Here is a 20038-nt window from a genome sequence, read left to right on the forward strand (position 1 = left end):
GCACCCCTGGCGGCGGCGGCGCTGCGAGCGGGAGCTGCCCGCCCCGAAGGCTGCTCGGCCTCTCGCTGCCCCTCAAGATCCCCTCAGGCTGGGCTGGGAGCGGAGGGGCAGGGCGCCCCGGAGCGGGGAAAAGTCCGGGCTAAGGGGCTGGCTGGGGCAGAGCTGAGGTGAATTGCTTGCCAGGACACCAGCTCCATGCCCCAGCTCTGACTCCTGCCACCCTCCCTGCTTGAAATCCCTCAGCCTGGAGAGCTTTGGCCACCCACTTCCTCCTTCCCAGCCAGCTCCTGTAAAGGTCATGGGATTTACTGGAGAAAGGCTAGGGCCTTTGAGGGGAGACAGCCAGCCCCTCACCATATCAAATCCTGTGTGGGCGCTGAAGGCCTGGGCATCCACTTTTTTTTGCCATCTCTAGCCCCCCAATCTGTGGGTAACTCTCAGCCATGGATTGTACTGGTGTTCTCCCCACCCCAGCACAAGGGTGTGTCCCAGTCCTGCTCAGGGTATAGGAGTGCTGGGGGATCCTTTGCAAGGAAAGGCACTAAGACAAGAGGTTTGATGTGGGTCTCTTCTTAGTAGTTCTCAGCCTACCTGTCTGTTCAAGGGACCTTTCCCCAAGACTCTGCAGACACTGGAGGTGTTCATTTCCTTTGCCCTGTCACTGGCTGGGCACATCATGGGATGCCTCTGTGTCTACCTGCAAATGCAGTTCTTCTGCAAAGTCAACAGGAGTTGGAGGAACAGGACACCTTAGCATGGAGAGAGATAGGCCCTGCCATTACACAGTCAAGAAAATGTAAAAGACCCAGTAGGTCACCACGTTTATCTTCCCAGGTAATACAGGTTGTTCCCTGAATTATCTTCCTCCCTTGCAATGTTGTTCAAAATGGCTTGGGTGACTTCACTGTGCTAAAGCTGTACCAAAATTTTCTCCTTCATAATTTCCTCTCAGTACTTACATTCCCCTGCATTACATAAAAAAAATGAAGAAATTCCAACAGGAAAAAAAGATCATGAAGCTTTGCTGAAATGCTCTCCATAGGTCACATGTAGTAGACAAGGACATGCAACTAACAGATAACTAAATTAGGTATTAAGTGTCTCTGGCTATAGTTCTTCCTACATAAATAGCCATAAAACTATACAGTTTAAGTGTAAATTCTTGACAGCAGCAAGAGAATGAGCCTGACACATTGTGGGATCTTTGCATAAAACTACAGTTCCAGTAATAATTGGAAGAGGTCATTTTAACTGATATGACTTAGCTCTCTAGTTAATCCAATAATAAGTTGGAAATTTAAAAAGCAAATCAGTTTATTAGCCCTATCTGTCCACGTCTCTAATTTACCTAAAGAACAAATTAATCTGTTGCAGATTTTTCACTGTTACTTTGAAGTATGGCAAACACTGCAGGATTCCAGTAAAGGTCAGTATCCTGCTACTCGCAGACGCAGTTAACTAGAGAAGTAGCATGAGAACGTTTGTCTGCCACAATCAAAAAACAGGATTAGTTTTTGTTTTAAAAACCTTGCCAATGTCCCTTTCAGTCACCTGAGTAACACTGAAATCATTTTATATTTCTCTAAGATTTTCCATCACTGGTGGTAATTTTTGCCTTGGGCAATGTTATGCAAGTTATGGGAGTTTAACAGTGTTTCCTACTGAAACAAGTCTCCAACTATACACATATCATAAAAAAGACAAGCAAAAACAGTATTCTCTCACATGCTGTTTCTTCATATTGATTTTACTAACTTCAGATGCTTTATCTTTGGTTTATTTTTCCATGGGCAAGAGCTAATACATACTTAGAGTTTAGATGGCAATTACTGCAGAATAGAAGAAACAACAGAAAAAGAACAAGAGTCACGTCTCATTGAAAAGCACATGAAATGTGTTTCCTCTGAGCAATCTACAGCAGTTCCAAAGAAACTACATTTGAACCTAGTATATTGATATTTAGCATACACAGGAAATTAGGGTCTGATGTATCACAGCTATGTATTCCATAAATTTCAATGGATATTATGATGGGAAAATAGTTATATATTAATATAAAAGTATGAAGTATAAAGGTTCTCAGTCATTTGGTAAGATCTTCGTAGTACTCCAGAGAAAACTGAATCTTGCTTTGGGTTAATGCAGCTCTTCACCAGGGGAAATAGGTATTATTAAATGAAGAACTAAAATCCTAAAAAGATAACAAATCAAAATAGAGTTTTGTGACTTTTACTCCAGTACCCTGTGGACTTCTACCTATGTTATAAAATCTACTTCAAAGCACAGCGCAATTGACCATATGCTCAGCAAATATTCAGAACTGGAATGAGAAAAGGATGAGAAAAGGATGTGCAAATTATGACATGTTGGTGGAACTGTACAGAGGCCAAAGGCAGGAATAGCAAAGATGAGACACCTATGTGAGGGTGATAATGCACAATACTTTCCATACCATTCCAAGCTCTTAACCTTCATACACCATAAATTCTTGTCCAAATTATCTTTAAAAAGTCACTGTAGCAGTAGTACCATTACTTTACAAGACAGTCACTTATACAGTTAAAACAGCGTGCCTGCCTGGTCTGGACAGTTAAAAGGGTATAAATCCTTACATAGGTATCATTTAGGAAGGAGAATCAGGAATACCAACATAATGCATTTTTGTAAGTAATAGCTATAATCCTACAGTCAGGGCACTCACCAGACCAGAGGCTCCTTTCTCTGCCACAGACTTCTTTTGTCATGTTGGGCAAGTTACTTAGTGACTGCCATATTTTCCTCCCCTATAAAATAGAGATTATATTATTTTCTTACTTCTCAAGAATGCTGTGAAAATAAATACATTAAGAATTCTGAAGGGCTCAGGTAAAAGGGTAATAGGGCCATATACTGCACCTAGACAGATAATTATTGCATCTGCCTAAGGAGTTTTACTGATGTAACTATATCAGTAGTAAATCTTACATATACAGATAGTATACAGACTGTGTGCAGAAATGAGACACACTGAGGTAAACTAAACTGACAAAATAAACTGTGTTAAAAGACCTTTTTATGTTCACTAGGACTTTTCTAGGTATGCAACAGATTGAATGCCAAAGTATTATCCACAGGATTCAATTCACATTGCTTGAGACATTATACTTTTACTTTTCTTCAGTTTTACATTCTGAAGCTCCAATGTATGCTTGCATAGGGAATATTATTTGTATGTATTTTCATTATAAATAATGGTTACTGACTTGACTTTAAATCTTTTCTATTTCCAGAACTGAAGCATGCAGCTTGGTAAATGCCCCCAAGTGGCTTGAATTTCTGTCCTCAATAAAAAAAAATCAAAAGAAATGCAAGGATGCCTGTCCTAGAAAAACCCACCCAGAAGATAGCGAAAGATGCATGCAGCAAAGATGAGACTGTAAGTGACTGATTCTAGACCAAAATAGGGAAAACTTGATTGCGTATAGGAGTACTATAAATGAAATTCACTGGTAAATACAAGCACTACTCCAGAACTCATTTCTTTGTGGGGAAGCATTGGTATCCAGCAACAATCTAGCATCAGGAACTTTGATGTATTATCAGTACTTTTCATATTCAAAGTACAAACATTAATTCTTCCTCACACACCCCTGAGAGGATTAATAGTTAGTTAAATATTACAATCTCCATTCTACACTGGAGAAGCTGAGACACAAAGGTTCATGATAACTGAGTATTCATTCTTTTTTGTACAGGTCTATCAAAACATTCACACACAACCCATTTGCAAGAGAGCTGGGTAAAAATGTTAAAATAATTGATTAATTGCATTGGGAAATTTAAGCTAAAAATGTGTTAATTAGATGCATGCTATTGTGTTTAGATGTGCTAGTATGATATCCGTCCAGTTAATGTTTCAGTAAAGCAATGGAATTAACAGCAATACACCTTAGAAAAAATGCAGTCAAACCAGAGGTAAAACTTTATCAATAAGAGATAAAGTTTTGCATACTCATCACAACTGACCTACTAAATTTGTACAGGAAGAGGTATGCCCATGTTGTGCATGAAACAGACAAAACCTTTTGACATCTATACACATGCTCTGTGGGGGAGCAGGGTGCTTTAATTACAGTGGCTCTCAGAACCACTCTAATTGAAGGGCCCACAGCATCCCATGTATTCAAAGTCCTGTTCTTCAAAATGGCAACAGGGGTGCTTTAACTAAAGTTCATTCAATGAGCTTTAGTTAAAGTGCCCCCATCACCATTTTGAAATGCAGGGACACAGAATATATGTGATGCAGGGGCTGCTGGAGAGTGCGAATTAGCATACTTCCACAGACTTAATTAATCAAGTCTGCTCTGACGTGTGCTAATTAGCATGCATTGGAGCAGACTTCCATCACATGTATAGATGCCCATAAAGAACATTTTATTACTGTTTAATATATGATACACTCAATGCCTTCCAGGCTAAGCTAGCCCTTAAAATCATAGAATCATAGAAAATTAGGGTTGGAAAGGACCTCAGGAGGTAATCTAGTCCAACCTCCTGCTCAAAGCAGGACTATCCCCCAACTAGATCATCACAGCCAAGGCTTTGTCTAGCTGGATCTTATAATCCTCCAAGGATGGAGATTTCATAACTTTTCTGGGTAACCTGTTCCAGTGCTTTACTACCCTCCTAGTGAGAAAGTTTTTCCTAATATCTAACCTAAACTTCCCTTGCTACAACTTGAGACCATGCTCCTTCTTCTGTCACCTGCCACCACAGTCTAGGTGTATCCTCTTAGGAATCATCATTAATGTCAAACAATTAATTTCATTAGAATCCTAATAGGAAACTATTATCAATGTTTTACAAAGGGGAAACTAAAGCAAAATGATGATCCTTACTTGGTGACTTTGACTATTATTGGAGTTTAGATATCCTTGGCTCCCACCCCTCTGCTAATGAAACAAGCTTGCTATAAAGGAATTTGTAGTATACTGAATGGGGGAAAAATCTGAAGTTTGCATGTTAATAAAACAAAATAAATAAATACCTATTAAAAAAAGCAGGACCTCACAGACATTGCACCATATAATAAATACTAATAGATGCATATAAGGAGCTGTGATGCAGATATATCCCTTTCTAAAAATGCACTTTGGATTTTCAGTAGATCAGAATCCCTCACAGTTTTTCTTTTTTCCATTGATCCTTGTATATCTTTCCTACCAGCCTTTCTTCCCTTTTTTATTTTTAAATGGAAGATGGTATTCGTTGCAATTAATTCTACATTATAAAATAAAGAGATGCACAATAGGGCTGTGGGAATAGCAGCATTCTGCTTTGACATCTGTTTCGATGGAACAGTGTTTCATTTTCATTTTTGTTTTGTTTCAAAAACCCTGTTCCGTTCCGTTTCATCGAAACGGTTTTGCTGTTTCAACGCTGTTTCGTTTCTGTCAAGCTGGGGAAGGGAACTCAGCCCAACTCAATTCCCCTCCCCATCACTGTGACGGGAATGGGGAAGGGAATTCAGCTCAGCTGGGTTTCCCTCCCCAGCACTGGGATTGGGCTGAAGAAGGGAACTCAGCCCGGCTCATTTTCCCTCCCCAGTGCTGCAATGGAGCTGGGGAAGGGAACTGAGCCCAGGTGAGTTCCCCTCCTTAGCGCTCTGATTGGGTTTCAGGTGGCTGGGAACTTGAAGCGGTCGGGCTTCAAGCGGCTGCACCGGGCTTTAAGAGGCTGGGAACCCAGCTTGATGCAGGTGGGCGTGGCGCAGCCCCTGGACAGGGTTCCCAGCTGCTTGAAGCCCAGGGGCTGCACCAGGCTGGGTACACAGTGACTTTCAGCCCCGTGGAACTCAGCCCGGTTCTGCCTGCCTCCTGCCACTCGGCTGAGCTCCATGGGGCTGCTGGAGCCAACTGGAGCGCAGCCCGGCATCAGGAGGCAGGCAGAGCCAGCACTGCTCTCCAATTGGCTCCACCAGCCTCAAGGAGCACAGCCCAGTGGCGGGAGGGAGGGAGAGCCAGGGCTGTGCTCCTCCCTGGGCTGAGCCACATGGGGCTGCGCAGAGCTGCTGTGAGTGCAGCCCTCCCCTCCCCTGCTCACCACCTAGCTGGGCTGCTGGCTTTGAAACTTTTGAAACATTTCGACTGGCCTCATTTCATTTCAAACCTGTTTTGAAGCCTTCTGTTTCACTTCAATTTCACTGTTTCAAGCTCAAAACAAATTGAAGCAGTGTCAAAATGAAACAGCAAGCGAAATTTCGCACAGCCCTACTGCTCAATCCCCAAATTATGACAACAAAAGTAATATTGTTGGGAGCTGCCACTGATATATTATGGCATAGCACAGCAGTGCTCAACATTTTGGCACCACAAGCCATACAAAAGGCATGGGACAGTCTGCAGGCCAGATCAGACCCCATGCACCAGGACTGGACTCCAAGGGATCCATATGGGTCCTGCACACTGGGATCAAGCCCTGCACTGCCCTGCAGACCCAACCCAGTATACAGGGCCCCGCAGGCTGGATGACATGGGGCTAGATTGGGCCTGTGAGCCAGAAGAGCACCCCTGGCATAGCCAACTAACTATGCTCCTCAATAGATAGCTTCCACCCCATCAGATTGCATCAAAACCATCTGTAGCAGGACCTGGCCCCAGGAGTAGCCATGATACCTCCCAGTGGCCAACCTACTCCTGCCCCACTTCAGTTCCTCAGGTTACTCTCCCTTTTCTACCTCACCTGCCATGCCTCCATTGATGTTATAGTTAGGGACTTACCAACATTGCGGCAGAAGTGAGCTACACAATGGCTCCTTTAATCTTGCAGTTTCCCCCACACACCCTCTCACTGCCATTGATTGGTGAAGAAGCCTCACTGCTCACTCCAGATTGGCATGGAAGCAAAAACCATGGTGTTACATACAGCACGGTTTTTGCCTTCCACTGCTGATTGGTTGAGAGGCTCCAGCAGCCCCATTGCTTGCTGTTGACTGGCTGAGAAGCAAAAGTCACAACATATTTTAAAACCGCGGCTTTTGCCTCACCACCAATCAGGTGAAAGCTGTGAGGCCCCTCTACCAATCAGTGGCAGGGGAAAAGGGTGTGTGCACAGGGGAAACTGTAGGATTAAAGGAGTCACCACACAGCCCACTTTCACCACAATTTCAGTAGGTCCCTAGTTATAGTACTTAGGGAGACTGCCTCCTTAACTCTCTCAGGTAGTTTAGGTGCCTGCCAGTCTTTTTCCTACAGCCCCTCTCCTTAGGAGTTCCTTTCCCTGCAGCAAGCTAGACCAGATTTCCTGCTTTGTCTCTGGCACTCTGTTTATGTGCCCCGAAGCACCACCCCTTCTGATCATGTTGCTTCCCAGCCACACACAGGGGTGGTGGCCAGCCTGCCCTCTGCCACAGGCTAATCCAACTGCTTACAGCCGTTCACCTGCTGGCTGCCTGGAAGTAATCCTGCCCCTTAGCTGCTAATTGCAGTGCAGCTAGCTGCAAGGTAATCCCTCCCTAATGGTAGTGCCTATCCTTGCTGTTCCTAGTCTGTTCACTTTCAAGCAGCTGGCCTTGGCCAGCAGCTTGCTTACACAGCAAACCTAGCCTACTGCACCCTTTAAAGTAACAGGAGCTTCTGATTCCATTACACCATCCCTGAAGCAGCTCCTTTCAAGTGACACATTACAGTGACTCCCTGTTTAAGCACCACAGTGACAAAAGCAGTGCTAGTTAGAGATATATACACTTGGCAGGATTCAATTTTTATCGCTAAACAACTATAAATGGCAATTTCACCTCACACCTACAGACAGATGAAAAATAAAGTATTTCCATGGGTAATAATCAACATTTATAGAAAGGGAACTCTAAGAAGAAATCTTTATCCCAGTTACTGAACAGTGAAGAAAGAGATGGAGGGACAGAGGCCAGAGGCATTAAAGAGTAAAGCAATGGGCGGCCTAATAACTCATCAATTATGCAATTAGATGCTGCCTTACAGGTGCAGGAAGTAGGCTGGAGGGAGATAGGCTACTTAAAAAAAAATCCTTTCCAAAGCCCAGAGGGGGAAAGAGGGTAGAGCAGGGACTGGCAATTATTTCAGGTGGAGGGCTGCTTACTGAGTTTTCGCAAGCCATTGAGGGCCGCATGACAGGCAGCCAGGGGCAGATAAATATTAATTTTCTAAATTTTTTAGGGGCTCTGCGGGCCGGATAGAATGGCCCGGAGGGCCACATCTGACCTGCGGGCTGCATTTTTCCCACCACAGCAGTTGTTCCCAATCTGTGGTATGCAAAGCACCAGTGGTATGCAGACAACCTGTCAGTGGTACGTGGCAGTGGCAAGAGGGGGAACTTGTGCCTGGTGCATGTGCCCAGCGGGGCATGGCTTCGACCACTGCAGCAGTCCCCACATGCATGTGCAGCGAGCAGTCCCCACACGCACTCACCATGCACAGGAGGGAAGCTGTGCAAATCTGCAGGGCGGGGAAGGCAGCCAGCTCCAGCAGGCAGGGCTTCCCTCCCATGCCCACCAAGTGTGGAGAATGCTAGCAATAAATTGCCCGGCGGAGGATGAGACCCTCGCTGCAATGTGCAGTGCTGGCCATAGCTGCGTCCCGCCAGGTGCCCTGAGCACCCCTGCCTGCTGTGCCATGGGGGAGGGAGTGCAGGGGGTCCCCACACCCCACACCCTCCATCACACCCTATAACCCCCCACATATACACAACCCCCCAACATACCCTATGCTTCCCCACACTCACAGCCCCCCACACACCCTACCATACACCCCCCACACCACCCACCTGGTGGTACTTAAGGTTATATCATTTAAAATTGGTGGTGCACAATCTGTCAGAGTTTGGGAACCACTGGCATAGAGTATTTGAGGCTCCAGCCTGGTGACAATGGAGTCCTGCCTAGGCCAGACCAGGCCAGCTAAGCACAAGGGGCTGAGGGCAGCTGCTGCCTCTCCCAATGCTTCCAGAGCTCTAGGAGTGTCATTACTCTCCTCTTCTGGTCCCTACCTGCCTGACTCTTTCCTGATGAATGAATAGAATGATTTAAAGCAGGTATGATTTATGGATATTTACTTTTTATATTTTGATATGTGCTTTTATAAAGCTTTTAACAATATACTGTCATTACTAAGATTGTCTGCCCCCCACACTCATAATTTCATGCAATCCTGAAATTTTAAATTGACAGAAATTGAAAAATCCCCAATATTGTGCAATCCTGAAAAAATTAATCAATAAAATCTTAATAAATACTTAAAAATAAACATAAAATTTTGGCAGTCAAAATTATTTAAAAAATAAAAATCAAATTCTGTGAAGCCTAGAAATATACCAGTAACCTGTTAGAACTCACTTATGCCACCCTAATTTGTTCAGATAAAGAAACTTCCAAAAGGAAAGCTTCCCAATGAAACTGAAACCTTTTCTGAAGGAAAAGGCAAAGCGGGGGTGGGGGGAGGGGGACAAATTGAATTGTACACCAGTTCTCAGGTTTAATGTCTCAATGCCAAGACCCATCCTGAATTCATATATTCCTCCAGAATATTTACATTATCTCTTGTATTTACACAAAAGTCAAAGACACTTTACAAATGTATAAAGTTACCATAGTTACCATTCTGTCTTTTTATCATTAGACATTGCCCAAGCTTCCTGTCCCTCCACTGCACCAGACCCTACACATGTACTTAAAGTGCAATAAACACTTGGTGCCAGAGGGGCAATTTAGGAAGACTGAGGCCATAGTGGAACAATTTGGAGGTGCAGAAGGCTTAGGAGAATTGTTACAGCAAAAACTTCTAGAAAGAAGAGAGAAGTCTGGAAACTGGGTAAGCAAAATAAGGATTTGAAAGAGAGTGTCTTGTGTTAAGCATGATTGTTTAAGAATGATTTTTAAAGTTCTGCACATGATCATCGATTTATATGAAAAATGTTACTGTCAGGTCACAGTCTGGAATCAAGTCCTGGGGTCAAATGTGAGAAAAGGTGCTGTGTGTTCTTATTTAGCTTTTACCACCTAGACCAGATGGGTGGGATTTTTTCCAAAATGCTAGCAATATTTTTTTTAAGTATTAATGTTCATGTTATTGTTAGGTTTCCAGGTCAACACTTCATTAAGTAAAAAGCGAATGTGGTTGAGATATGAGATATTTGGTTTTAGAGTATCTGCAGACTATGGCAGACAATAGAATTTTGCATCCCTATGTGGAAGCTATTCATTACAAGCAGAAGGGCTTTTTAAGGGAAATTTTTAGGGAAATTTGGGCGGGGGTTCACTTTTCAAAGTTTAAGCGTCATTGTTTTGTTTCTGAAGTTACCATGGGTATAATTTAAATCCTGATCTTGCAACTCCTTAGGTGTGTCTACATGTGCATTATATCATGGAGCTGCACAGGCAACAGGCTCCCCATCCCCTGCCAGCACAGAGCTCCCAGCCCCAACCCTGCAACTGGGGAGCAGGGAGTGAGAGTTCCTTATCTCCCAGCCCAAGCCTGATTCATGGGCCTTGGCCTGGGAGATAAGAGTCTCTGAGTGCTGGCCTCATATCGTGGAGCCGGTGCTGAGAGATAAGGATCTCCCAGCCCCCTGCTTCCCAATTATGATGGCAAAGTTGGGGCTGGAAGATAAGGATCTCGCAGCCCACTGTCCACCCCTCCCAATCATGATCTCGGAGCAGGGGGATAAGAGCTCCCTGCTGCCGGGACAGGTAGATATAGTCCATACCCGGGCTCTGGTGGCACAGCCTGCCCCAGTGGCAGGTCCCAGGGGCAGGGAGCAATCTCCTGCCCCCTGCTGGCCAGCTGACCGGGAGCAGTAACTGATCACAAGTAAATTTGCTACTTGCATTTGCAGGTAGCAAATTTACTTGTGATTAAAGCAATTCACTACACAGTAAGCATGTGCACATGTAGACTCAAATGGTTACTGTACAGTAAACTGCTCTACTGAGTCTTGTGTAGATGAACCCCTTGTGCACTAGTGAACTGAAAGGATTCCACCACTCACAAATATTAGGCAAGTCTGTACAAGCTCAGTATTCTATCTACATGCCATTAGCCATAGAAATAGAGCCTTAGACTACAAGTTCTTTGGGGATATTTCTTCTGTGTACTGCATCATAGAAAGCATATTGATAGTGATCAATAGATGATAATAAAAATGGCATCTCAGCAATATCAGCCAATTTCTCCATAAGGAAAGTCTATACTGGTTAAATTCTGCCCATCTGCTGAAAATGCAGTAAACATCATTCAGAACTAATCACATCTTATGGTGTATTCAGAGAATACTTTTTCATGGAAGAAATAAATAGAAAATATGGGAAATACCACAATATGATACTTGTTTAATTTTTAATGGCATGCACTGTTAATTGCCATTGATCGAATGATAAAAGTATGGATTTGTGGCTGATTTAGACTGAAGTGAGGTCACTGACTCCAGACTGAAAGTGATCAATGGCTCCATTAAACAGATGTGATGCAATGCCACCAACCTAACATACAACAGACACATACTGCTTCTTATACTCAGCAACACATAGATATGTTGTCCTCTTTTGCTAGGTGTTTGACTACTGGTTGGATGACATGTATCTCAACAATCGGTTGGCTCTCCCAGTAAATTCCAGTCCAGCAATTATCTTTCCTCATCAGTATTTCAAGGATGTAAATGACCAACTAAGGTAATGTCTTAAAAACTCTGAAGCTTTTGGTAATGAAAGAATACTTTAAAACTGCTACTCTGACAAAGAGACTATTAGCTTGTAAAATGAAATGATAGTTTTGATCATCAAACTATTCTCCAACAACCTTTAGTGTAACTTATACAGAAATACGTAGTCCAAATTATGATTTTCACAGAAAAAATTGCCATTACATTTCTCATTTTGGGGATAAATAAAAATACAAAATAAAGTTGAGGAACTTTTAAAACAAGGAATATTTGTGAATCATCATAAACTGCTTATTAGGTACTTCCCCTAAGCCTTAATGTACTTGATGGAAAATGTACTTGATAGTGCTTAAAGTGAAACAGTGTCTAACTTGCTACACTTACAGGTCAGTGGGTGCATCTACGCAAGATAGAACATCACTGAAGCATCTAAAAATAACCGTGAGCCACCGTGACTTTGCACTACCAGTGGGTACTGCGTAGTTATTTAGTACTTGCTAAAGCACTAAAGCAAGTACTAAATGACTGTGCAGCAGTACCATGTGATCAATCAAGGGCACATGTAGACATGTTCAGGGAGCTGTAGCAAAAACCTGTATATCAGCCAGGTTAGTCTGAGGTCTCCGTGCCATTTCAGAAGAAAAAATGTGTTCAATTTAGTCTCCTGGACACTGATAAGTAGGGAAAAATGGAAATGCAAAAGTTAGTATGCTGCCCGATCTCCCATCTTTCCCAAGAACCCTAAAGCTACACCAGCATGAAGAAAGGTTATTAAGGTTGCTAATATTTAATCAATCTGAAACCAACTGGAAAGGATTAGTATCAACGTACTGCAACAATATAATTATAAACCACTGTTTTGGGGCCATTGATGAAGATAATATGCTCCCCACTACCCATATGCTGGCAGGGCAGGCCATTGTGTACTTAAGTCATTGCTCCCTGAATGGCCAGCATTCAGGTTATATTAGGATGTAGGGAGTCTGTAGCAGGAGTTGAATGGAAGTGGTGCAGGAGAGGGGCAATTCACCCATGAGTATCAGGGGCAATGGGGACTGTATTTACACCCTCACTGCCAGATTGGCTAAGGCCATATTGTTTTTGTTGCTTTCCCCTCCAGAATGTCAGGAACCATACTGAGTGGGTTGGGAGGTTAGAATCATGTCATTTCAAATTCAGTAGGTATCCACTACAGTTACTCATTGTATATGAGGTCTGATTCTCTAAAAGTAAGTGTTTAATTTAGAATCAAGGGCAAGACCCTAAGAAAGCTGGAAACAGCTGAAATGGCACATGACAATGCCATTTCATATGCACTTGACCCAGAAATTCCCAAAGGGTGTGCTATGGCATGCTAGAGTGCCAGGAGAGTGATGGAAATGAACTGCAAGATCCACTGTGAGAGAAAGTAAATGCTCTCCTACCACAACCAGTACTTTGAGCCAGCCATAGCTACTCCAAAAGCACCTGCAGCTGCTCCTTTTGAGGACTGCCACTGCTGCTGGCACCTTGTCCTGCCCTTCACAGCCCCCAGGCAGCCTCTGCATCACCCCTCTGCCCCCAAGAACATTCCTAGTACCATGCTTTGCTGTAAGCAGGTGGGTGGACACACCAACAGAGCTAAACTTTGCAGCCTAACTCATCCCTTCTGCTCTTTCTATGCTCCCAAGGTTGGCAGGAGGGGCGCCAAGGGGTGGCTGTCAGCATGAGAGACCCAGCAGAAGCAGCCTCAGCACCAGCTATATCAGTGGTTCTCCATTTTCTTAGCTTCAAGGCCCCCCTCCATATCTTTTCTGAATTTATATCCCACTCAATGATTTCTTTCAAATGGGGTGCTGTGAAATTCAGAAAAGATGCAGAGGTGTTTTTTTAAACAGTAGGTCTCAATACAGATATAATTTCTTCTAGCAGGGGAATTGAACGCATTATGCGTGCGTGCACACACACACACACACACGCACGCACGCACGCACAGACACACCCCACCACCAATTTTAATGCAGACAAAAATGTGGCTCAGGTATAAAAAATTCAGGAATCACTGTTTTAACCCTGCAGGGAAGGCAGTGCCTACATAACCATCATACGAGGGAAGGCCGTTTTGTGAAGAGAAAAGAATGACAGTGGCTGTCCCAAAGAGTTGGAAATTAGGATGGAACAATGGCCTGCACAGTGCAGTTTCTTCCCAGCTAGTGTTCCCAGATGAGTTAATATATTTGAGGTCTAATTAATAAAGACTTTGCATATGGTCTTTCTCTATCTGGAATCAGGACCATGGACTAATGTAGAAGAATGCTGTAAAGTGTACAAAATAGAATTTGAAATTCAGTTTTATAATGCAAGACATTTGTGAGTCTCATGCAGAATGACTCTATGCATAACCAGCAGAGTTTACTTAGAATCAAATCATAAGGGAAAGAGGGTTCATTAGCCAACAGTGGCTGCATCTACACGAATGGCAGACTGCACAGTTGTTACTGCACAGTCATTTAGTACTTGCTTATGCAAGTCCCAGCCATGCATTTTTGCACAGTAGTGTACCCACGTTTTTTTTTTTCAGGTGCTACTATGCAGTGGTAATGAGCTACTGTGCAGTAGCTCATTACTACTGTGCAGTAGCGTCACATCATGGTTAGTGCCTACCAATGCTAGTCCACAGTAGTGTCTTGTGTAGAAACGCCCAGTGTTTGCAAAAACCTTAACCAGAAGAAATGCAATTACATTTTGATAATTTCTTTGACCAAATATATAAACAATGTATACAAGCTCTCTAGAGACCTATTGCTTCAAATAGCATCCTTATTCAACCACCATTTTTTTTAGTTGACCATATTCCTGCATGGAGATATGAGAAGTTAAATTTATTTTAAAAAGTAAAAACTAAGCCAAATACATAATATACAGCCCCAGACACTATTAAAAAAAAGTTCAATTTTTCAACCTTTGCTAAACCTTTACTTTTAAATCGCAAAAGCAGAGCCAGTCTGTCTTTGAATATTGTAGTTTTCTTCTTTGCTTTTAGCACTCTCCAGCTGCTCATTACTAAAATAATTAACTGTGTATGGATTTATACTATTATAGTTTTAAAAAAACAACCAGAACCTTGAAGCTGACGGGTACTATTTAATGTTTTGCCTTGACAACACGCCATGTCTTTTTAAATTCTATTTCTATTTTAAACATTATCATAAATGCCTCTTCTCATAACTGAATAGATTTATTGTGCACATTGTTTTCTTTGAAACTCTGCTTTGCATTTTTCTAATGCACATACTGTAACAAACAAAACAGTTTTCACATAGAGGATCCTATTCAGGAGCATAGTAAATGGAAAGCATCAGGAAGTGATGTACCTACCCTACAACTCTTGAAAAAGAATATCTTTTTCAGAACAGCAGGGACTCAAACAAACTATATGCTTTTATAATGAAGCCAGTGTTAAGTACCTTATCAAATATACAGCCACTTTTCTCATTCTGGAAACAACAACTTTCAAGTATCCTCATATAGTATCCAATCCAGATAATTTTGATTAAACCTTAAGTAATCTTTAGTCGACAAATGCCTATGCTTGGAAGTGTGTAATTAGTCAAGTTAGAAGACTTATTTATCTCATCAAAACAGAGACACTCATTCTCCAGAGTGTAACTGTTCTTTTGGAGCCTTTTCAGTTTCATACTGAAAACTCTAAGGAGTAGTAGAGAGTTAATTCATGTCAGAAAAGTGATGTAATTTCCATCTCTTATTTACAGGTTTGCAGCCAATCTCATTTCTGGAGTGCTTGATTATAAAGCTTTATTGGATTCGTAAGTAGTTTGGAAATAGAATTATTGTCTGAAGAAAAGCACAAAGAGCTCTTATTCTAGCAGGCTTTGAGGTGTTCAAAATCAACTACATTGGGCTGTTCTAATGTCTGGAACTGATGTAATTAATGAATGGTAGCTCTGACAACTTTTTACATACTTTTGCTTTATTATTACACTATGACGTGTCAGAGAGAGGGAAGGATTCTTCTTAAGGCATGCCAGTTATCTTTTTTAAGATATAAAGTTCAATCTACAGTGCAACACAAATCTGATTAAAGTAACTGTTCCAGACCTATGCAAACAAGTCCATGCCTTCCAACAATAGATCAATGTACAGCAGTAGAGCAGCAGTTTGCCAATCCTCCTGCATATTATTTTAAAATGTCTAGTTTGAGAGACTTGCTCAGAATTACCAAATCATTCCCTGTATGTCAGATCTTTGTTTCTCTCCTATGGTTAACTCTTAGGAGACATCTTTATAGTCTTATAATAAATTCCATCAGAAAAGATTCCCTCACAGACCCCCCACTCCCCCTCAAGGTTCAACCACTAGTATTAAATTAAAAAATATTACTCCACTTTTTCTATTGTATGTAGAAGATACAGCCTTGGAAAAAAAAATTCCATAATTCCTTGATAAGTGTTCCATTAATAACAGTATTGTGCCACATATATACATACATATGGCATGTTTTACTGTAAACAACATTTCAAAAGTACCACTGAAATGCACCCATCAAAGAAATTGATTTAGCAGATTTGTCATGTATATTGGCTTTTGTTGTGTGGGGGGAGACAGAACATTTTAGTTGCTGGTCAGGAAGAACTCTTACATCATGCCAGCATTATTTGCCTGGAGAAGACAAAGCTAAGTCCTCAATACTTGTGAACTGGATACAAGAAAATACACTGGAAAGAGCGTATGAATTTTCACTTCAAAGGAGTTTGACAGCTCTTCATAAACCTCCACCAGAGCTCAAGATCATGTGCTATTGTCATATTATGCCTGAATATTTAAAAATACAAGCATTGACAAGTTATAATTTTGCATATTAATATAGTTCACTACATCTTTACATGACAGCATGGCATTCATCTGAGACAAGCTAGGAATGCACATTGCATTAGCAAGGGGTAACATTTTTTCTTTCATATTTTGACTCCTGATCTAAAAAAGATTTATCTCAGTATTTGCTGCCTCAGATGAATAATAATTCTTTAGTCTTTTATCTATTATTGTCTACTATTGCTATCATCCTTTGGTTAACAAATACAATATTTCCTCATAATTATCATCCTTCCACTATCATGCAGTTATAACAGCATGATAGTCAGTGCGTTACTACCTTATTTTGGAACACCACACAAGTGAATGCAACATAGAAAACTGGCATGCAAAAAGAGTTCATAACTTCACGAAGTATGTGGTTTCATACAATTGCTAAAGACAGTATATTGAGACAAAAACAAACAAAAAACCTCTCACCAAAGTATTATAAATAAATTCTTAGCTTAACACAGGGGTGGGCAAAATACAGCCCATGGGCCAAATCCAGCCCTCCAGGCCATTCTCTCCAGCCTGCAGGGCTCATGGAAAATTTAGAAAATTAATTATTATCTTCCTGTGGCTGCCTATTAAAGATGATAAGGCAACAGCAGCAGCAGGACCCAGGAGGAGCTGGTAGTAGTGGCAACAGCAAGGCCCGCCACCCCACCTCACCCCCAGCCCCCAACCAGAAGCTTCTGCTTAGAGGTTTCTGGCCTGGCAACCATGGGGCTGTCCCTCTGCCATCCCTCCATTCAGGAATAGAAACTCAGATAAAAACAGGTAGAGGGAGGTGGGGAGGGAGGATCGCCAGCACAACAGGAGCCTGGCCTGGTCCGGCTCAGTGCCCATGGTTCCTGGATGGCTTCTGCTACACCATGTGGTACCAGCCTTGCAGCTGGGAACTGTGGCAGCATGGCCGGGCCAGGTCAGGCCAGGCTGGCTCCTGCTGCATCCTGCAGTCCTGGCCATGCAGCCAGGAACTGCGTGCTATGGAGGAGCAGGTGGGCTGGTGTTGGGAGGGAGTGGTGGCAGCAGGTGGGGAAGGAAGGGAAGTGGCAGGGGAAGGGCAGTGGTGGCGGGGGGTGGGGGAAGTGGCAGGGAGTGGGCAGATAGGACCACAGAGTCCCAGGGCCAGGGCCAGCAGCAGCTAGCTGGGAACCACAGGAACCAGGCCTAGCTCCTGCTGTGTTCTGTGGTCCCAGCCATGCAGCTGGGAACTGTGTGCTGCTGGGAGGTGCCCAGCTGGGCTGGCCAGCTCTGTGCCATGCCATACAGGTCCTGGCTGCATGGCACAGCATGGAGCTGGCCCAGCCCAGCCCAGTGGCATGCAGTTCCTGGCTGCAGTGGTGGGAACCATGTAGCGCAGCACAGAGCCAGCTGGCTTGGCTCAGCAGCGCTCAATTCCTGAGCCATCAGGCTGGGACAGGATGGGCCAGGTTGGTTGTGCAGGTCCTGATGTTGCAGCAGGGAACTGTGCGCTGCAGGGCCAGGCCTGGCCAGCTCCATGCAGGTCCCAGCATTGCAGCCAAGACCCACGTGGTGTGGCATGGAGCCAGAGGCTGGCCCTGTGCCACATGGTTCCCGGCTGTAACACAAGGACCCGCATGGAGCCAGCCTGGCCTGAGAGCACGGCAGTGCCAGGAGCTGTGGAGAGTCCCGCACCATCAGGCTGGGCGATCTCCGTGCCTCCACACAGGGTTTCTGGCACCCTAGCTGTGAGCCCTACATGAAGGCACAGGGCCAGAGTCCTGTAAGTCTCACAATGCAGCTGGAAACCACGTGGTGCCCTTCCCCACACTTGCACACACGGACACACACAGGCCCCCACCATACCCAAACACATACCCACAGCCCACATACACACACATCCACATATATACACCCACACCAACCCAAAAAACCCCCATACCCACACACCCATACTCTGCCACGTCCCTCCACATGACCCCACAGCCCCCCCACAATGTACAAGAGCAAGACTTCATTTTAAGCTATTATGCAATCACCTCTACATACAAAACAAAACACACACAAATCAGGACAAAAATATTTTTTGAAATAAAATTAGAATATGTTATTGTAGATGTCTGATTTTTAGTATATACATTAGGTTTTTTTGATTCCAAGATGGTAGTTCTCCCCCTGTTCCAAAAGGAGTACTTCTAGGGCAAGGGGACAGATTTCCAGTGGCAAAAGTTAGGAGTTAAGGATGGAACTTCTGGTCCCAAGATAGCAACCAGGGAACGGGAGGGGTAGGGCTACCCTTGCGGCCCTCGATAGCTCACCAAAACTCATTAAACAGCCCTCCAGCCAAAATAATTGTCTGCCTTGGCTTAAAATCTACTAAATCTGCACAAGTTTTCTATTAGATCAATGTAGTTGACTGTGCTGTACCTGAGATGATCACACGCATGCACCCTCGTATCACAACCCATCATATTACTCTACTATCTCCTCTCATTATTATTGTTGCTTACTATTTCTGAAATACTGTTCCTAAATTGGGAATCTGCTGTGCTATGCTTTGTTCTAGAACATGGGACAGCCTCTGTCCCAAAGAGCTACAACTTCAATAACAAGAGATGGAAGGGAAATATTATTAATGATGAAGAACTTAGAATTTACCCAAGGAAGTAAATAACACAGAAATTCTGTAGCAAAGTTAGGAATTGAGCCCGAGTCTTAGTCTAGAGATCCAACCACAGAACCATGCATCGTGCATTCTTGTTCCTACCGCTAACCCATTATTGCCTACTATGCCACCAGTACAATATTCTATAAACTAAAATCAAAAAAGGAAAGAAGTAGAGTAACCAGCTTTTTTCAGGTCACTAAGAAGGCACTTTTAGCATACATTGTTGTCACATACCTATACTAGTAAAGGGATGGAGCTAGCTGCTTAACTTAATTTTCCCACGAGTCATAAAAAGGACTAAAAAGTGGAGTTGGTTGGAAGATTAGTTGACTCCCTTATAATCTAGATTTCCCTCTATCTTACTAGTTCCGAGAGATGAGGACAGACAATTCTGACCTAGGTTTCCAGTACCCATCATTTTCTTCTAGCTTATATATCTGTTTCAGTTGGTCTGCTGGCTTTCATGCCAAATTTTTTTTCAAGTCCCTTCAAAAAAAGCTCCCAACTCTCACCCCAGAGTCCTTAAAGTTTTTGGAGAAAAGGAACAGGCATTCTTCTGGAGAGGCAGCGGCTACATACTAAAAGATTACAAAATAGATGAGGAAAAGTGCAAGTGTTCTGTATATTCATAGTATGTTTCAGTCATTGTTTTGCATGCCCTGCTATTGTTTCCATCTGCAGCACAATATCCACTGATGTAAATGTAGTTGCTTGATGAATATGCATGAATCTGCCAGGAATTATGCATTTAATTTTGGTATGGGAATTCATCCATTTTCTTCATACTGTAATCTTGTTTTATTATTCAATTTGTGTTGTACCTGATCTAATGGTAACAGAACAAAGGACAGATTAGATTTCTTTTCCTTTCTGTCTCTC

General features: G+C 43.0%; 1 protein-coding gene across 1 annotated transcript in view; it reads left to right on the forward strand.

Annotated features, from left to right (window-relative positions):
• Positions 1 to 3277: 3277 nt before the first annotated feature.
• CHAT (choline O-acetyltransferase) overlaps positions 3278 to 20038 on the forward strand; it is a 50907-nt gene continuing 34146 nt past the window's right edge. The window contains exons 1-4 of the mRNA XM_019556357.1: positions 3278 to 3415; positions 9633 to 9824; positions 11562 to 11680; positions 15423 to 15476. Coding sequence (XP_019411902.1) covers positions 3353 to 3415; positions 9633 to 9824; positions 11562 to 11680; positions 15423 to 15476 — 428 coding nt within the window. The 5' untranslated portion in view covers positions 3278 to 3352. The remainder of the gene's footprint in view (positions 3416 to 9632; positions 9825 to 11561; positions 11681 to 15422; positions 15477 to 20038) is intronic.

Source organism: Crocodylus porosus, unplaced genomic scaffold (assembly GCF_001723895.1).
Source record: "Crocodylus porosus isolate Cpor-Errol unplaced genomic scaffold, CroPor_comp1, whole genome shotgun sequence".
NCBI classification, from domain to species: domain Eukaryota; kingdom Metazoa; phylum Chordata; order Crocodylia; family Crocodylidae; genus Crocodylus; species Crocodylus porosus.